The 20086-nt window shown below is 35.9% G+C and overlaps 1 protein-coding gene across 1 annotated transcript in view; it reads right to left on the bottom strand.

Annotated features, from left to right (window-relative positions):
* SLC2A13 (solute carrier family 2 member 13) overlaps nt 1-20086 on the bottom strand; it is a 441864-nt gene that overhangs the window by 67940 nt on the left and 353838 nt on the right. The window contains exon 7 of the mRNA XM_007471477.1: nt 19152-19277. Within this exon, the coding sequence (XP_007471539.1) occupies nt 19152-19277 (126 nt within the window). The remainder of the gene's footprint in view (nt 1-19151; nt 19278-20086) is intronic.

Below are 20086 nucleotides of genomic sequence, written 5' to 3'. Positions count from 1 at the left end.
CTTTAAATGTCTTTATTAAAATATATAACAACATTTTAAACTGCAGATACCATCACTCTATATATCCCTTATATTAATAAATTTCCAAATGCCTTGCCTTACCTTCTACCCATTCTTTTAAAAATTCTTCCCTCCTTTTTCTATCAGAATTTTACCTTCTAAACCTAAAGCCATTCACGTTAGCCCCTACTTAAAAACCTAACAGCTCCTACCACATACAGCAAGATTCTTCAAAGTTAAGGCATTTGGTAACCACCATATCTTTCTTTTTCCTGTATTATTATTCGTTTAATAGATTTTTAAAATGAGCTTCCTTTTATAGCGTAAATAAATTTTGTGCCACTTGCACAGTGGAATGCAGTTCATCTTGCTTTATCAGTCAGAAGAGACTAGGTTATGCAGAGGTAACAAAAGAGTCCCAAATCCCAATGCCATAAACTGGGTTAATTTATTGCTCATGCTTCTGGTCCGTTGAGGCTAGTCGTGATTCTGGTCCACATTTTCTTTACTCTGTGACCAAAGCTAATGGAACACCTTCTGTATTGGGACATTGACAACTTTACTGCAGAGGTTAAAGAGGATATGGTCAATCCTTGCTCTTAAAGCTTCAGCTTAGAAATGACACAGATTGGTTCCACTTTCATTTCCTTGGCCAGAGCAAGGCATGTGGATAAGACTGAATGGGCCAGGGAAATCTAATCCTTTCCTAGCGAGTGGAGCAGATAGTTTGAACAATAATACAATCAAACACACTTATCAAGAATAGAAGATAATTAAAATAAAATGGAATGAAAACAAAATGTTATTAATTTCTAGTTAGATAATATTTCCTACCAAGTGTTAAAATTTTGCCAACTGATTTTCTTCTTAATATATTTAGAATATTTTAAAGAGAACTGTATCTCTCTGTATGATATAATTCATATCCACATCCAGGTATACCATAAAGTCATTCACCTAAAATCATTACCAGTATGATTCCCACCTATGAAAATACATCTACAAAAGTCAAAATAGAACTCCTAAATAAGGATCTCTGAAACTCTGATCCAAACTCAAATTTCCAGTGTCAGCTCCAGCCATGCATTTTCCTTCCTCTTGTTCCCACTGCTCCCTATGCTCCCTTTCTGACAAATCCCAACCTCCCCAAACTCATCTCTGTGGTACCACACCTTCTGTTGCTTAATTGCACCATTATTTGATGAACCAAGACTTGCTTCTGTTATATTTACCAAGCACATGCAATTCATGCCTAGGCCCTTATTCTCATACAAATAGTCTTACAGTCTTCTTTAGTGAGAAATAACTCACAGACTACTTTTCAGATGAAGTATAAACTGAAGAATAATTTTTAAAATAGAAAAGGAAGTGACTACAAATGTAAGGTTTTGGCCTAAGATGAAGGGTAGTCAAAACATTATGAACATTACTACTGAGATAAAACTGTTAAAATGTGTTTATTTATTATAATTAAATGTCAATGAAGAAATTGGACAACCTAACATGGAGGAGGGAGATAAATTATTCAGAAATGTTTTGCTCTTTTTTGATTTGTACACTTGGCAACATAAATAGCATCAGAATCTGCAATATAGATAATCACTAAATCCAAGAGAGTCTTAGTTTCTGGACTGGAAAAAAGAGGCTTGTGATCTCTGAAATTATTTATGGATAGATAAAACTTACAAATATATACTATACAGCTACAGATCTTAAAGGGATTAATCTAACATAATGACTTGTTTTCAAGCAAAAGCATGAAGAAAAGTGTAATTTAAAAAGCAAAAGGGAGGGTAGGAGGAAGATGGTGGAAGAGTAAGACGTGGAAATCACCTTCCTCCCCACAGATACATCAGAAATACATCTACACGTGGAACTGATCCTATAGAACAGCCACTGAACACTGGCAGAAGACCCCAGACCTCCCAAAAGGCAAGAAACTCCACACGTGCCTGGGTAGGGCAAAAGAAAAAAGAAAAAACAGAGACGAATACGGACGGGACCTGCACCAGTGGGAGGGAGCTGTGAAAGAGGAAAGGTTTTCACACACTAGGAAGCCTCTTCGCGGGCGGAGACTGCGGGAGGCGGAGCGGGGAGCTTCGGAGGCGCGGAGGAGAGCAAAGCAACAGGGGCGCGGAGGGCAAAGCGGAGAGATTCCCGCACAGAGGATCGGCGCCGACCGGCACTCACCAGCCCGAGAGGCTTGGGCTGGGAGCTGAGGCTCGGGCCTCGGTCGGAGCGCAGGGAGACAACTGGGGTTGGCGGCGTGAACACACCCTGAAGGAGGCTAGTGTGCCACGGCTAGACGGGAGGGAGTCCGGGAAAAAGTCTGGACCTGCCGAAGAGGCAAGCGACTTTTTCTTGCCTGTTTCCTGGTGCGCCAGGAAAGGGGATTAAGAGCGCTGCTTAAAGGAGCTCCAGAGACGGGCGCGAGCTGCCGCTAACAGCACGGACCCCAGAGATGGGCATGAGATGCTCAGGCTGCTGCAGCCACCAAGAAGCCTGTGTGCGAGCACACGTCACTATCCATACCTCCCTTCTGGGAGCCTGTGCAGCCCGCCACTGCCAGGGTCCCGTGATCCAGGGAAAACTTCCCTGGGAGAACACACGGCACGCCTCAGGCTGCTGCAACGTCACGTTGGCCTCTGCCGTCGCAGGCTTGACCCGCATCCATACCCCTCCCTCCCCCAGGCCTAAGAGAGCCAGAGCCACCCAATCAGCTGCTCTTTAACCCCATCCTGTCTGAGCAAAGAACAGACGCCCTCAGGCGACCTACACGCAGAGGTGGGGCCAAATACAAAGCTGAACCCCGGGAGCTGTGAGAACAAAGAGAAAGGGAAATTTCTCCCAGCAGCCTCAGGAGCAGCGGATTAACTTTCCACAATCAACTTGATGTACCCTGCATCTGTGGAATACCTGAATAAACAATGAATCATCCCAAATTGAGGAGGTGGACTTTGGGAGCAAGATAGATCATTTCTTCCCCTTTTCCTCTTTTTGTGAGTGTGTATGTGTATGCTTCTGTGTGAGATTTTGTCTGTAAAGCTTTGCTTTCACCATTTGTCCTAGGGTTCTGTCTGTCCGTTTTTTCTTTTTTTCTTAAAAAAATTTTTTTTTCTTAATAATTATTTTTTTATTTTAATAACTTTATTTTATTTTATTTTACTTTATTTTATTTTTTCCTCTTTCTTTCTTTCTACTTTTTCTCCCTTTTATTCTGAGCCGTGCGGATGAAAGGCTCTTGGTGCTCCAGCCAGGAGTCAGTGCTGTGCCTCTGAGATGGGAGAGCCAACTTCAGGACACTGGTCCACAATAGACCTCCCAGCTCCACATAATATCAAACAGCAAAAATCCCCCAGAGATCTCCATCTCAACACCAACAACCAGCTTCACTCAACGACCAGCAAGCTACAGTGCTGGACGCCCTATACCAAACTAGCAAGACAGGAACACAACCCCACCCATTAGCAGAAAAGCTGCCTAAAATCATAATGAGGCCACAGACACCCCAAAACACACCACCAGACGTGGACCTGCCCACCAGAAAGACAAGATCAAGGCTCATCCACCAGAACACAGGCACTAGTCCCCTCCACCAGGAAGCCTACACAACCCACTGAACCAACTTTAGCCACTGGGGACAGACACCAAAAACAACGGGAACTACGAACCTGCAGCGTGCAAAAAGGAGACCCCAAACACAGTAAGATAAGCAAAATGAGAAGACAGAGAAACACATAGCAGATGAAGGAGCAAGGCAAAAACCCACCAGACCTAACAAATGAAGAGGAAATAGGTAGTCTACCTGGAAAAGAATTCAGAATAATGATAGTAATGATGATCCAAAATCTTGGAAATAGAATAGAGAAAATGCAAGAAACATTTAACAAGGACCTAAAAGAACTAAAGAGGAAACAAGCAAAGACGAACAACACAATAAATGAAATAAAAAATACTCTAGAAGGGATCAATAGCAGAATAACAGGCAGAAAAATGGAGAAGTGACCTGGAAGATAAAATAGTGGAAATAACTACTGCAGAGCAGAATAAAGAAAAAAGAATGAAAAGAACTGAGGACAGTCTCAGAGACCTCTGGTATAACATTAAACACACCAACATTAGAATTATAGGGGTCCCAGAAGAAGAGAAAAAGAAAGGGACTGGCAAAATATGTGAAGAGATTATAGTTGAAAACTTCCCTAATATGGGAAAGGAAATAGTTAATCAAGTCCAGGAAGCACAGAGACTCCCATACAGGATAAATCCAAGGAGAAACATGCCAAGACACATATTAATGAAACTAACAAAAATTAAATACAAAGAAAACATATTAAAAGCAGCAAGGGAAAAACAACAAATAAAATACAAGGGAATCCCCATAAGGTTAACAGCGGACCTTTCAGCAGAAACTCTGCAAGCCAGAAGGGAGCAGCAGGACATATTTAGAGTGATGAAGGAGAAAAACCTACAACCAAGATTACTCTACACAGCAAGGATCTCATTCAGATTTAATGGAGAAACTAAAACCTTTACAGACAAGTAAAAGCTGAGAGAGTTCAGCACCACCAAACCAGCTTTACAACAAATGCTAAAGGACCTTCTCTAGGTAAGAAACACAAGAGAAGGAAAAGACCTACAATAACAAACCCAAAACAATTAAGAAAATGGGAATAGGAACATACATATCGATAATTACCTTAAATGTAAATGGATTAAATGCTCCCACCAAAAGACACAGACTGGCTGAATGGATACAAAAACAACACCCATATATATGCTGTCTACAAGAGACCCACTTCAGACCTAGGGGCACATACAGAATGAAAGTGAGGGGATGGAAAAAGATATTCCATGCAAATGGAAATCAAAAGAAAGCTGGAGTAGCAATTCTCATATCAGACAAAATAGACTTTAAAATAAAGACTATTAGAAGAGACAAAGAAGGACACTACATAATGATCAAGGGACCGATACAAGAAGAAGATATAACAATTGTAAATATTTATGCACCCAACATAGGAGCACCTGAATATATAAGGCAAATACTAACAGCCATAAAAGGGGAAATAGACAGTAACACAATCATAGTAGGGGAATTTAACACCCCACTTTCACCAATGGACAGATCATCCAAAATGAAAATAAATAAGGAAACACAAGCTTTAAATGATACATTAAACAAGATGGACGTAATTGATATTTATAGGACATTCCATCCAAAAACAACAAAATACATTTTTCTCAAGTGCTCATGGAACATTCTCCAGAATAGGTCATATGTTGGGTCACAAATCAAGCCTTGGGAAATTTAAGAAAATTGAAATAGTACCAAGTATCTTTTCTGACCACAGTGCTATGAGACTAGATATCAATTACAGGAAAAGATCTGTAAAAAATACAAACAAATGGAGGCTAAACAATACACTGACTGCTTAATAACAAAGTGATCACTAAAGACATCAAAGAGGAAATCAAAAAATACCTAGAAACAAATGACAATGGAGACACGATGACCCAAAACCTATGGGATGCAGCAAAAGCAGTTCTAAGAGGCAAGTTTATAGCAATACAATCCTACCTTAAGAAACAGGAAACATCTCGAATAAACAACCTAACCTTGCACCTAAATCAATTAGAGAAAGAAGAACAAAAAAACCCCAAAGTTAGCAGAACGAAAGAAATCATAAAGATCAGATCAGAAATTAATGAAAAAGAAATGAAGGAAATGATAGCAAAGAGCAATAACACTAAAAGCTGATTCTTTGAGAAGATAAACAAAATTGATAAACCATTAGCCAGACTCATCAAGAAAAAAAGGGAGAAGACTCAAATTAATAGAATTAGAAATGAAAAAGGAGAAGTAACAACTGACACTGCAGAAATACAAAAGATCATGAGAGATTACTACAAGCAACTCTATGCCAATAAAATGGACAACCTGGAAGAAATGGACAAATTCTTAGAAATGCACAACCTGCCAAGACTGAATCAGGAAGAAATAGAAAATATGAACAGACCAATCACAAACACTGAAATTGAAACTGTGATTAAAAATCTTCCAACAAACAAAAGCCCAGGACCAGATGGCTTCACAGGCGAATTCTATCAAACATTTAGAGAAGAGCTAACACCTATCCTTCTCAAACTCTTCCAAAATATAGCAGAGGGAGGAACACTCCCAAACTAATTCTACGAGGCCACCATCACCCTGATATCAAAACCAGCCAAGGATGTCAGAAAGAAAGAAAACTACAGGCCAATATCACTGATGAAGTTAGATGCAAAAATCCTCAACAAAATACTAGCAAACAGAATCCAACAGCACATTAAGAGGATCATACACCAGGATCAGGTGGGGTTTATTCCAGGAATGCAAGGATTTTTCAATATCAATCAAATCAATCAATGTGATACACCATATTAACAAACTGAAGGAGAAAAACCACATGAACATCTCAATAGATGCAGAAAAAGCTTTCGACAAAATTCAACACCCATTTATGATAAAAGCCCTCTAGAAGGTAGCCATAGAGGGAACTTTCCTCAACATAATAAAGGCCATATATGACAAACCCCCAGCCAACATTATCCTCAATGGTGAAAAACTGAAAGCATTCCCACTAAGATCAGGAGCAAGACAAGGTTGCCCACTCTCACCACTCTTATTCCACATAGTTTTGGATGTTTTAGCCACAGCAATCAGAGAAAAAAGGGAAATAAAAGGAATCCAAATGAGAAAAGAAGAAGTAAAGCTGTCACTGTTTGCAGATGACATGATACTATACATAGAGAATCCTAAAGATGCTACCAGAAAACTACTAGAGCTAATCAGTGGATTTGGTAAAGTAGCAGGATACAAAATTAATGCACAGATATCTCTGGCATTCCTATACAGTAATGATGAAAAAATCTGAAAGTGAAATTAAGAAAACACTCCCATTTACCACTGCAACAAAAAGAATAAAATACCTAGGAATAAACCTACCTAAGGAGACAAAAGACCTGTATGCAGAAAATTATAAGACACTGATGAAAGAAATTAAAGATGATACAAACAGATGGAGAGATATACCATGTTCTTGGATGGAAGAATCAACATTGTGAAAATGACTCTACTACCCAAAGCAATCTACAGATTCAATGCAATTCCTATCAAACTACCACTGGCATTTTTCACAGAACTAGAACAGAAAATTTCACAATTTGAATGGAAACACAAAAGACCCCGAATAGCCAAAGCGATCTTGAGAAGGAAAAACAGAGCTGGAGGAATCAGGTTCCCTGACTTTGGACTATACTACAAAGCTACAGTAATCAAGACAGTATGGTACTGGCACAAAAACAGAAATATAGATCAATGGAACAGGATAGAAAGCCCAGAGATAAACCTACGGACATATGGTCACCTTATCTTTCATAAAGGGGGCAGGAATGTACAGTGGAGAAAGGACAGCCTCTTCAATAAGTGGTGCTGGGAAAACTGGACAGGTACATGTAAAAGTATGAGATTAGATCACTCCCTAACACCATACACAAAAATAAGCTCAACATGGATTAAAGACCTAAATGTAAGGCCAGACACTATCAAACTCTTCGAGGAAAATATAGGGAGAACACTCTATGACATAAATCACAGCAAGATCCTTTTTGACCCACCTCCTAGAGAAACGGAAATAAAAACAAAAATAAACAAATGGGACCTAATGAAACTTCAAAGCTTTTGCACAGCAAAGGAAACCATAAACAAGACCAAAAGACAACCCTCAGAATGGGAGAAAATATTTGCAAATGAAGCAACTGACAAAGGATTAATCTCTAAAATTTACAGGCAGCTCATGCAGCTCAATAACAAAAAAACAAAGAACCCAATCCAAAAATGGGCAGAAGACCTAAATAGACATTTCTCCAAAGAAGGTATACAGATTGCCGACAAACACATGAAAGAATGTTCAACATCATTAATCATTAGAGAAATGCAAATCAAAACTACAATGAGATATCATCTCATACCAGTCAGAATGGCCAGCATCAAAAAAATGTAGAAACAATAAATGCTGGAGAGGGTGTGGAGAAAAGGGAACACTCTTGCACTGTTGGTGGGAATGTAAATTGATACAGCCACTATGGAGAACAGTATGGAGGTTCCTTAAAAAACTACAAATAGAACTACCATAAGACCCAGCAATCCCACTATTGGGCATATACCCTGAGAAAACCATAATTCAAAAAGAGTCATGTACCAAAATGTTCCTTGAAGCTCTATTTACAATAGCCAGGACATGGAAGCAACCTAAGTGTCCATGAACAGATGAATGAATAAAGAAGATGTGGCACATATATACAATAGAATATTACTCAGCCAAAAAAAGAAACGAAATTGAGTTATTTGTAGTGAGGTGGATGGACCCAGAGTGTGTCATACAGAGTGAAGTAAGTCAGAAAGCGAAAAAGAAGTACCATATGCTAACACATATATATGGAATCTAAGAAAAAGAAAAGGTCATTAAGTATCTAGGTGTAAGATGGGAATAAAGACCAAGACCTACTAGAGCATGGACTTGAGGATATGGGGAGGGGGAAGGGTAAACTGTGATAAAGTGAGAGAGTGGCATATACTACCAAACGTAAAATAGATAGCTAGTGGGAAGCAGTCACACAGCACAGGGATATCAGCTCGGTGTTTTGTGACCACCTAGAGGGGTAGGATAGGGAGGGTGGGAGGGAGGGAGATGCATGAGGGAAGATATATGGGAACATATGTATATGTATAACTGATTCACTCTGTTATAACGCAGAAACTAACACACCATTGTAAAGCAATTATACTCCAATAAGATGTTAAAAAATTGTATAAAGAATTAAAAAAATAGTTACAAAAAATAATAAGCAAAATTGTGAGGCTACCATCACCTTGATACAAGAACCAGACAAAGGTATCACATAAAAAAGAAAATTACAGGCCAATATCACTGATGAACATAGATGCAAAAATCCTCAACAAAATACTAACAAACCAAAATCAACAATACATTAAAAGTATCATACACCATGATCAAGTAAGATTTATCCCAGGGATGCAAGGATTTTTCAATATCCACAAGTCAATCCATGTGATACACCACATTAACAAAACGATGAATAAAAACCACACAATCATCTCAAATTGATGCAGAAAAAGCTTTTGATAAAATTCAACATCCATTTATGGTAAAATCTTGCCAGAAAGTGGGCATAGAGGGAACATACCTCAACATAATAAAGGCCATATATGACAAACCTACAGATAACATCATAGTCAATGGTGAAGAGCTGAAAGCATCTCCTGTAAGATCAGGAACAAGACAAGGATGTCCACTCTCGTCACTTTTATTCAACATAGTTTTGGAATTCTCAGCCACAGCAATCAGAGAAGAAAAGGACTCCAAATTGAAAAGGAAGACGTAAAACTGTCACTATTTGCAGATGACCTGATACCACACATAGAAAATTCTAAAGGCACCAGCAGAAAACTACCAGAGCTCATCAATGAATTAGGTAAAGCTTCAGGATACAAAATTAGTATACAGAAATCTGCTTCATTTCTATACACTAACAATGAAATATCAGAAAGAGAAACTATGGAAACAATCCCATTTACCATCACATCAGAAAGACAAAAAGCTAGGAATAAACCTCCCTAAGGAGGCAAAAGACCTGTACTCTTAAAACTATAAAATGCTGATGAAAGATACTAAAGACCACATAAACAGGTGGAAAGATACACCGTGTTCTTGGATTGGACAAATCAACATTGTTAAAATGACCATACTACCCAAGGCAATCTACAGATTCAGTGTAATCCCTATTAAATTACCAATGGCATTTTTCACAGAACAGGAACAAAAAATTTAAAAATTTTTATGGAAACACAAAAGACACCGAATAGCCAAAACAATCTTGAGTAAGAAGAATGGAGCTGGAGGAATCACACCCCCTGACTTCAGAGTATACTACAAAGCTACAGTCATCAAAATAGTATGGTACTGGCACAAAAACAGACACATAGATCAATGGAACAGGATAGAAAGCCCAGAAATACACCCACATGCTTATGGTCAATTAATCTAAAACAAAGGAGGCAAGAATACACATTAGAGAAAAGGCTGTCTCTTCAATAAGTGGTGCTGGGAAAACTGGACAGCTACATGTAAAAGAATGAAATTAAAACATTCTCTAACACCATATACAAAAATAAACTCAAAATAGATTAAAGAGCTAAATGTAAGACAGGATACTATAAAACTCCTAGAGGAAAACATAGGCAGGACACTCTGACATAAATTGCAGCAATATTATTTGGCTCTGTCTCCTAGAGTAATGGAAACAAAACCAAAAATAAACAAATGGGACATAATTAAATTTAAAAGCTTTTGCACAGTAAAGGGAACTATAAATAAAACGAAAAGATAATCTATGGAATGGGACAAAATATTTGCAAACCATGTGACTGACATGGGATTAATTTCCAAAATATACAAACAGCTCATGCAGCTCAATATCAAAAAACAAACAACCCAATCAAAAAATAGGAAGAAGACCTTAACAGAAATTTCTACATAGAAGACATACAGATGGACAACAGGCACATGAAAAGATGCTCAACATTGCTAATTATCAGAGAAATGCAAATCAAACCAGAATGAGGTATCACCTCACACCAGTCAGGATGGACATCATTAAAATGTCTACAAACAATAAATGCTCTGAGAGGGTGTGGAGAAAAGGGAACCCTCCTACATTGTTGGTGGGAATGTAAACTGGTGCAACCATTATGGAGAACAGTACAGAGGTTCCTTAAAAACTAAAAATAGAGTTGCCATATGATCCAGCAATACCACTCCTGACAGTATATCCAAAGATAACTCTAAGTTGAAAAGATAAATGCACCCCAGTGTTCATAGCAGCACTATTTACAATAGCCAAGACAAGGAAGCTAACTAAATATCCATTGACAGATGAATGGATAAAGAATATGTGGTATATAGAATAGAATACTACTCAACCATAAAAAAGAGTGAAATAATGCCATTTGCAGCTTCATGGATGGACCTAGAGATTATCACAGTAAGTGAAGTATGTCAGACACAGAAAGACAAATATCATATCACTTTTATGTGGAATCTAAAAAAGTGATACAAATGAACTTATTTATGAAACAGAAAGAGACTCACAGATGTAGAAAACAAACTTATGGCTACCAAAGGGGAACTTGGGATTAACAGATACAGACTACTATATATAAAATAGATAAACAATAAGGACCTACTATATAGCACAGGGAACTATATTCAGTATCTTGTAATAACCTATAATAGAAAAGAATCTGAAAAAGTATATATGTACAATTGAATCACTTTTCTCTATACCTGAAAGATTACAAATCAACTCTACCTCAAAAAAATAAAAATTATAAAAATTTAAAAAAGCAAAATTGATTAAAAGTATCCTATGTTATATTCTCTGTTACTTCTCTCTCTCTATAAAATATATGCTAGCAAAAATTAATTTTGAACTATACTGTTATTAGCTTAGTAGCACAGCTTGACGATTTTAAATCCCTAATATGAATAACTAAAAAAAAATCAATCTTGTACATGAATAATTAAGATACTGATATAGTTTAATGATAAAATAAATTCCTTTTTCTAAATGCAAAACTGATATATGTCTTTAAAAATTAAAAAAGAAGAGGTGATAAAGGGAAAATCCCCTTTTTGCTATTTGGCCTACTTCTGTAATACACCTGATCTTATACTGTCACCATAGATATATTGCTTCCCTAGCATACCAATGAATGTTTGGAGGAAATTTGCTGAATACTTCTTCTAATAATTATTAAAAAGTATTTTTCATGTAGTATGACTACAAGCAATATGCAGTATGCATATTTGGAGTACATGGTTAATTTTTATTTCTTAAACTTTCTTAGTGTTTTAATGAGTACCAGGTAAACATTTAACACTGTTTATTAAAAATCACATCATTCTCATTTTTCCTTTAGAATGAATGTAGAAGATATCACTAAAATGAAATAATGGGAACATCATATCCTCTCATTTGGAACTTTGTTACTTTCAAACCCTTACATATTTTCTGGTGATGGCAGACTTTTCCATTTTTGTTATTTAATGATTATTGACTGAATGGTAAGGCACTGAGGAATTTAAAATACTGCAGGATGCAGACATTGGAATTTATAATCTAAAAGAGAAGATACATCCAAACTCAAATCACTATCACATAAGACAGTATAATTATCGTAAGTTATACAGGTAAGTGCTAGAGGGGACAACAGGGGATATAATAAGCATTGTTCTCTGGGGCTAATCAGAGAGATTGCAAGGAAAAAGTGATACCTAATCTGGGCAAAAAATAATGCTTAGAAGTCAGAGTCAGAGATTCAAAAGAGGGAGAAGGAGGGTAAATCCTAGGCAGAAAGCACAGCATGAGGAAAGGCAAAGCGACCAGAAATCATAATGGATATTAGGGTGATAGCAGGGGGTTTCGACTGACTAGACTGTGTGGGAGAGTGGTGGGTAGCTGGGAAGACAGGCTGGGTGGTGTATCAGAGTGCAGATTTGAGAAAAATACCTGCTGAATGAATACAATAAACCAGACGTTCAGTGCAAGTTAGAACAATGAATTGCCAAATAAGGATCTATCTGGCTATTTTGGTGTGCCTAATTACAGAGCGAAAATGTTGTATTATAGGAAGCAAATACTGAATCAGCACATTAAGAAAGTATCCCTAATTAACAATACTTTTAAAGAGTCAGGATATTTGAAGTACCAGAATAGATTTTTGTTTTTGTGTGTATAGAAAGCCAGGAGAGATGGAGGTGCATGAATAGACACAGATAAATAAATAGAAAGTATTCTAATGCACTTATCTGTTAGGAAGTGCTTATTCTAGTCTAGAAAATGTGTTATTGACAAATGTAAGAAAAATAAAAATTGTTACAGATATTTACTACTTATATGTGTGCAGAACATTACATTTTTACGAGTGTCTTCAGAAATACTCATTTAAAGTTCATAAAAACCATACTGCTGTGGATAAAAGGGAACCCTCAAATGTTGGTGGGAATGTAAATTGGTGCAGCCATTTTGGAAAACAGTATGGAGGTTTCTTAAAAAACTAAAAATAGAGCTACCACGTGATCAAGCAATCCCACTCCTGGGTACATATCCAGAAAAAATGAAAACTCTAATTTGAAAAGATATATGTACCTCAGTGTTCATAGCAGCACTATTTATAGTAGCTAAGACACAGAAGCAACCTAAATGTCCATTGACAGATGAATGGATAGAGAAGATGTGTGTGGGGTGTGTGTGTGTGTGTGTAGACATATATATACACACATATACACGCATATATATATATATATATATATATATATATATATACATACATACACACAATGGAATATTGTATGTTATATTGTATATTAGGAGTATGGGATTAACAGACACATACTACTATACATAAAATAGACAAGCAACAAGGATTTACTGTATTGCACAGGGAATTATATTCAATATCTTGAATAACGTATAATGGAATATTACCTGAAAAAAAAAACTGAATCACTGTGCTATACATCTTAAACTAACACAATATTGTAAATCAACTATACTTTAATAAAAACAAATAAAAACTATATTGTTCAACACAGCAATTATATTATCCTCGTTTTACAGATGAAGACTGGGGCTCAGAGAGGCCCAGACTGTCCCAGTGCCAATGATGAGGGAAATGATAAAAGCTCAAATTTGAAGCCAACTCAAAAATGTGCATCTTTCTTCTACCCAATTGTTGCTCCCCTAAAAGCAATGGACTTACTGGCTTTTTGACTTTGAGAAAGTAATTCAGACCCTCTAAGCCTCACTGTCTTCATCTGTACAATGGGAGTAAAAATCACACTTCACAGAGGTATCAAGCTGGTTCTGGAAAGTTATGTTTTTTCTATTTTATCTGTTTCCAAATGCACTGGACAGCATTATTCATAATATTCTCTGATGAATTTTAAAATCTTTACTATCTTTATATGCCTTTTTTTCTCATTCTAAATACTGTCTGTGCCTTCTCTCTCTTCTTAACCAGTATTGCCAGAGTTTTCTCCATTAAATTTGTCTTCTCTAAGAACCAACTTTTGTGTTTGGATCTTCTCTAGTATTTCTTTGCTTTGCATTATTTTTTCCTCTTGTCTTTTAATTTCCATCCTCTGCTTACTCTACAGACTAATTTTGTATTCTAGCTCTCACTTCTTGTGGATCTTGTCAGTTACTAATTTCAGTGTCCTGGTTTCCATTATGATTCCTGCTTAACCCATTAATTAATTTAAAGATTTTTTTTTTAAGTTTACAGACTAAAGTAAAAGATGTGATAAATATCTTTCTATTGCTTTGCAGTGTTATCACTGAAAAGACATTTTGCACAATACTGATTATCTGGATTTACTTAGAATTTATTGGAATTTACATTTATATAAAGTTATTCTTCGTGCTTGAATATGGTAAATCTTCATAAGTGTTTTATGTTTGCTTGAAAAGAATGAAGTTCTTTATGTGTTAGGTTCATTATTTAACTCTTACATCAAGCTTGTTATTAAGTTTTCCAAATTCTCTAACCTTGCTATTTTTTGTCTTCTTGATTGAGCACTTATCTAATTTTTTCCACTCCTTTATTTCTATAATTTGCTTGAAAAGAATGAAGTTCTCTATGTGTTATAGGTTCATTATTTAACTCTTACATCAAGCTTGTTATTAAGTTTTCCAAATTCTCTAACCTCTGCTATTTTTTGTCTTCTTGATTGAGCACTTATCTAATTTTTTCCACTCCTTTATTTCCAACCTTTCAATGACCGTCTCTTGTAAACAGCACATAACTGCATTAAAAAAATCTAGTGCGAGGAACTTTGTCTTTAATAGGTATGTTTAATTGAGTTATTTTCACTTTAATAACAGGTACATTTACATGTAACTAATTTTGCTGGGTTTTTTTTTTGGTGGTTCCTCTTAACCATGTTTTTTTCCTGTAATTTCCCCCTTTTCCTGTCTTTATTAGTTTGATTCATTCTCGTTTTTCTCTCTGTACTAGTATATATCTTTAAGAGATTATACTTATATTTTTAACACCTATATTTAACAAGTTGCAAACTAATTATAATCTCCATTTCCTTCTGAAAACAAACCAAAGAAGATAGAGGCTTTTTTTTCCCCCCAAGTTCCCATACCACATTCTATGTTATTTACCTAGAAGTTTAGCTTTCCAAGTTTTTTTTTTTTTTTACAAAATTTACTTAAGTATAACATTTGTTATATGTGTATATATAGTGTATATATATACACACACACACATACATACCCATATACTGCACAAATTGTAACTGTGCAGCTTTCAGTATAATCGAAAAAATTATACTATTTCCTTTTTTTCTTTTAAACATATTAAAGTCTCTTAAATTTTTTTTTTTTTTTTTGGTAATACAAGGTTCTTTAGGTATTCATTCTTCCATCTGTCATACGTGGTGGCTTCCTTTCCTTCATAAATTGATGTAGTTTTAAATTTCTGACTATCTCATATTTGCTTTCCATGGAAGTCTCATGTGTCCTGGATTCTGACAACTGCATGTTTCTTTCTGAGTTAGCTCTATAGATGCCTCCAGTTTGGGACCCACTTTTTCACTCTTCATGTTTCTCCTATGGTTCCCCCTTCACAAAGGCAGTGTGAAATTATAAGCCATATTTCCCCACAGTAAATGCTCCTGGTTTTGCTTTCTCATGTGTGACACTATTTCTATTCAAGGTCCCAAGTGGGCCACAGAGAATTTAGCAGCTTGCCTAGCCCAGGCCAACAGTTTTTCTTGTCTCTGTTTCAGACCTTAGGTAGCCCATCATAGCTCCAGCTCCATAGCTGTACCTTTGTCTTCTCAGCACCTAAAACACTAGCCTCTCACCCTTTAGGCTGGCTTCTGTTCTGATATTCCCATGGGCTGCTGGGTTTCCACATGGGCTCACTGCTCTCATTCTCATTGGTGGCACATGGGCATTTCTCTCAAGTTCAGCTGTGAATTAAACCTGTATTTGCCTGTGTGTGGGATGCATGTAGGAGGTACTGAGGATGATGGACAGGAGGAGGTTTTCTATCAGCTAAGCATACTATATTTTCTAGAAGTATGTTAAATGATTTTAACACGGATTTTCCTTCTTAAAAGTTTTAATTGTAAAGTACACATTACATAAAATTTAACATTTTAATTAACCATTTTAAATTTTAATCATTTTTTATTGTACAGTTCAGTAGTGTTAGAGCATATTCACCTTACTGTGCAAGCAACCTCCAAAACTCATTCCATTTCCAAAACTGAAACCCTATACCCATTAAACAAACTCCCTATTTCCTTCTTACCCCTGTCTGTGGCAACCACCATTCTTCTTCCTGTCTCTATAAACCTGACTACTCTAGGTACCTCATATTAGTGGAGTCATACGGTATTTGTTCATTTCACTTATCATCACGTCTTCAAGGTTCATTCATGTTGTAGTAGCCAGAATTTCTTTCCTTTAAATATGAATAATATATCATTGTTTGTATATACAGTTTGTTTATCCATTCATCCATCAAATAACACTCAAGTTGCTTCCATCTTTTAGCTATTGTGAATAATGCTGCTATGAACATGGGTATTCAAATATAAATTTAAGACCTTGCTTTCAATTCTTTTGGACATATACCCAGAAATGGAATTGTTAAATGATATATAATTCTGTCTTAAAATACTGTTTTCCAGACTGGTTGCACCATTTTACATTCCTATCCACAGTGCATACAGTTTCTAATTTTTCCACATGCTTCACAACAATTGTTGTTTTGTTGTTGTTTTTTATCCTAAGGGGTCTGAGGTAACATCTCATTATAGTTTTGACTTGCATTTCCCTAATGATTAGTGATGCTGAACAGTTTTTCATGTGCTTTGTCAATTGTATATCTCTTTTGAGAACTAAATGATTAAAAAAAAACTGTTGATTGAAATATAACTACATAGATATAGAAAAGCATGCTGATTGACTTAAAGTTTTGTTTCCAACTAATTAGAGTTGATTATATGGACAAATGCTTTTCATTATGTTGAGATAATTCAGAGTACATCAAAATCAGCATACTATCCCCATCATGAATGGTATTATCATTTTACCTGGTGTCTTCTCAGGAAACAGCTACGATTAGAGATCTCAGTTTCTGTCTATGAATTGCCTCAATACTTGACCCTAAAACATCTAGAAATAGTATATCTCAAATATGAATCCAAGGTAATGGTAGATTTTACCCTGAAAATTCCATCCTAGGTAACTGCATAAAACCTGTCAACCAACTAATAAACAAAAATATAGTGAATGCTATTTTACCTACAAATGGAAACTCTGTTGTAGGAATTTTTCATGGTTAACACATCCTGCATTTTTTGTTTTCTTTCTAGAACAGATTGAGGCAACCCACCACAGTGGCCAAGCTAGGAGGAGGGTTGTTGCTCAGCACAGAGAAGAGTGAGAAAACCTGTTTTTTTTTTTCGGGGGGGGACGGGCAGTAAAGAATTTGAGGTTATTCTAAGAATAGCCCACAAACATGAAAGTTCTTTGTATATTTTGTTTAGTTCTTTGTATTTTTCCTACTTGGGTATTATCTGTTTTCACTTTTCTCTAGTAGTGTGTGTAACCAAGGAATAATGTACAAAAATATAAATAAAATCTAAGAATAAGTTGAAATAAAAGAAGTAATACACATTTCTATTAAAAAGTTATACAATTTGTTATTTGCAAAAAGAACAAGACTCTTATTTTGAGACCTCTGACCTCTAGACCTTCTACTGAGGAAGAAACATCTAATTTTAGCGTCCCCTTACCATCAGTAGACATTTCTCTTAAGATTGTAAATTAATTCTATGAAATATAGGAAACTACATACACAGATTTCATAATGTTCATAATTCTTGACTGGTAACTTTCAGGTTTTTTCTATTGAAAAAAATCATAAGGATTAAAGCTGTAAACTATTACATCTAAAAATATTTAATCAATTAACTTCCTAATAAAGCTTGACTGATGAAAAGTATGTGCTGGGTGTTTTTAAAAGAAGCTCTTTCATGTTTTCATTTTAAGTAATAAATGCATTTCTTTTACATATTTCTTTTTAATCAGCGTATTTAAAATGTGGTCTGGATTTTCACTCAACTACCATATAAGTTATTTCTACTTCTTTGGAGTAATTCCCTAATAAAATGATTAATGACAACAGCATAATGATTAATAATGATATATTATACTTCGTGGCTCCTAGGAGATACAAGCACTTTATTACAGATTTCATTGCCTTCATCAGTATTAGGAGACAGAATGAGAGGATACTATTCTTTTTATGAGAATTTAAAACATAAAAGAGGTTAAAGCCATGTCAAATAATACTTACATGTTTCTGTGTCCATGAATATGAATATTAGTTCATATTTGTTCTATATTAATATTTCTTTTATGTGCCTACTATAAACCAATGTGATCTGTCAAAAAGAGAAACGTTTATACTTTCTCATACTTGCCTATAATTACCAACTTTATCCTTATTCTGTTTAATTTCTCTGACTTCCAGGAAAGTACTAAAAGAATAAAAGAATTTAAAGTGATAGTAATTCATTTTGACCTGACAATTTTCTGTCTTTCACTTAAGTTTGGGAGTTTGGAAATTATTAGTATAATTTAAAAATACCCAGCAGGAGAAACCGCCTTGGCAATATTTAGAAATACCTGCCTCAAGATCCAAAGTCCTGTAGCTTATTAGGACAACGCTGGGTCTGAAATTTGGATTTCCTGAAGTCTAGGCTAGAGTTTTTATTCTAAGTTTGTGAAACATACAGTTGCAATGTTGTCTACCCACACTCATCAGAATATGCTGCAAAGTAATGTAGTTATAAAGATCAGTTTCAAAGATTCTTTAAAAGAAGACCAATTTAAAAGAAGTAGAGTCATTGACTGTAAGTGCAGTCATTCTGTAAGTTTAAAAATAAGACTCATTCTGAAATTTTATTGTATATTCTTATGGTATATACTGAGCTACATACCTGCCCCAGGCTGCCTCGTTTGTAGATGCTTTATTAACTGGAACACAGGAGGAGTCACTGACAGCTGATTTATTCATCTTATAGCAGAAACCGCAGTCTGGATCCAACATACATTCATTACAGTAACTGTAAAATGAAACGAGTTGTAGTCATGTTCAGAGACAACTGCTGCTCAGTCAGTACACAATATGTGCTCCCCTGCATTTTCCACTTTACTTTGCAGTAAGCTTCGGGCCATGGCACTTGTTTTGGCCATGGCAAATGACATGTGCTGAGGCAGGTGAGAGCTGGCTGGTCTCTTCCATCTCTCCCTCTTCTGGTTGCAGCAACTTTGGAAACTACTTTGAGATGGAGGATTGGATGTGCAATATTGGATGTAGAAGAACCCCTGTCTACCTACAGCAAATATACTTTTGTTTTCCTAAGCCACTGAGATTTGTTACTGGAGCATGGACTGGTTCATCTTGAACCAGCTGCCTGGTTCCAAACTGTACCAAAGCATTTATTTCTCTTAAATGTCTCCATCATGTACCATATCTTCTAAAAATTGGAATTTTACCCTAATATATATCATGGAATAGAAAATTCAAAGCATGAAAAAAATTATATCCAGAGAAAAAAGTTAAAAAATAAAAATGCCACCACCCAAATAATGGTCACTATTAACATCTTGGTGGACATCTGTATTTTTAATAAATATATACTGAAAATCAACCATATTGTATGCTTAATTAAAAGAAGTTGTAACCTTTCAAAATTGTATAATTTTTTTTTATTTTTTAGGCTGCACTGTGTGGCATGTGGGATCTCAGTTCCCCGACCAGGGATCAAACCCAGGACTCTGCATTGGGAGCACAGAGTCTTAACCACTGGACCACCAGGGAAGTCCCTAAAATTTTTTTTAAAGAGAAAAGAAAAAAAAAGTTGGTGTAGGG

The sequence above is a fragment of the Lipotes vexillifer genome, unplaced genomic scaffold (assembly GCF_000442215.2).
Source record: "Lipotes vexillifer unplaced genomic scaffold, Lipotes_vexillifer_v1.1 scaffold817, whole genome shotgun sequence".
Lineage (NCBI taxonomy): Eukaryota > Metazoa > Chordata > Mammalia > Artiodactyla > Lipotidae > Lipotes > Lipotes vexillifer.
Note: the sequence above shows the minus strand (reverse complement) of the source record. Positions and strands in the feature narration are given on the sequence as shown.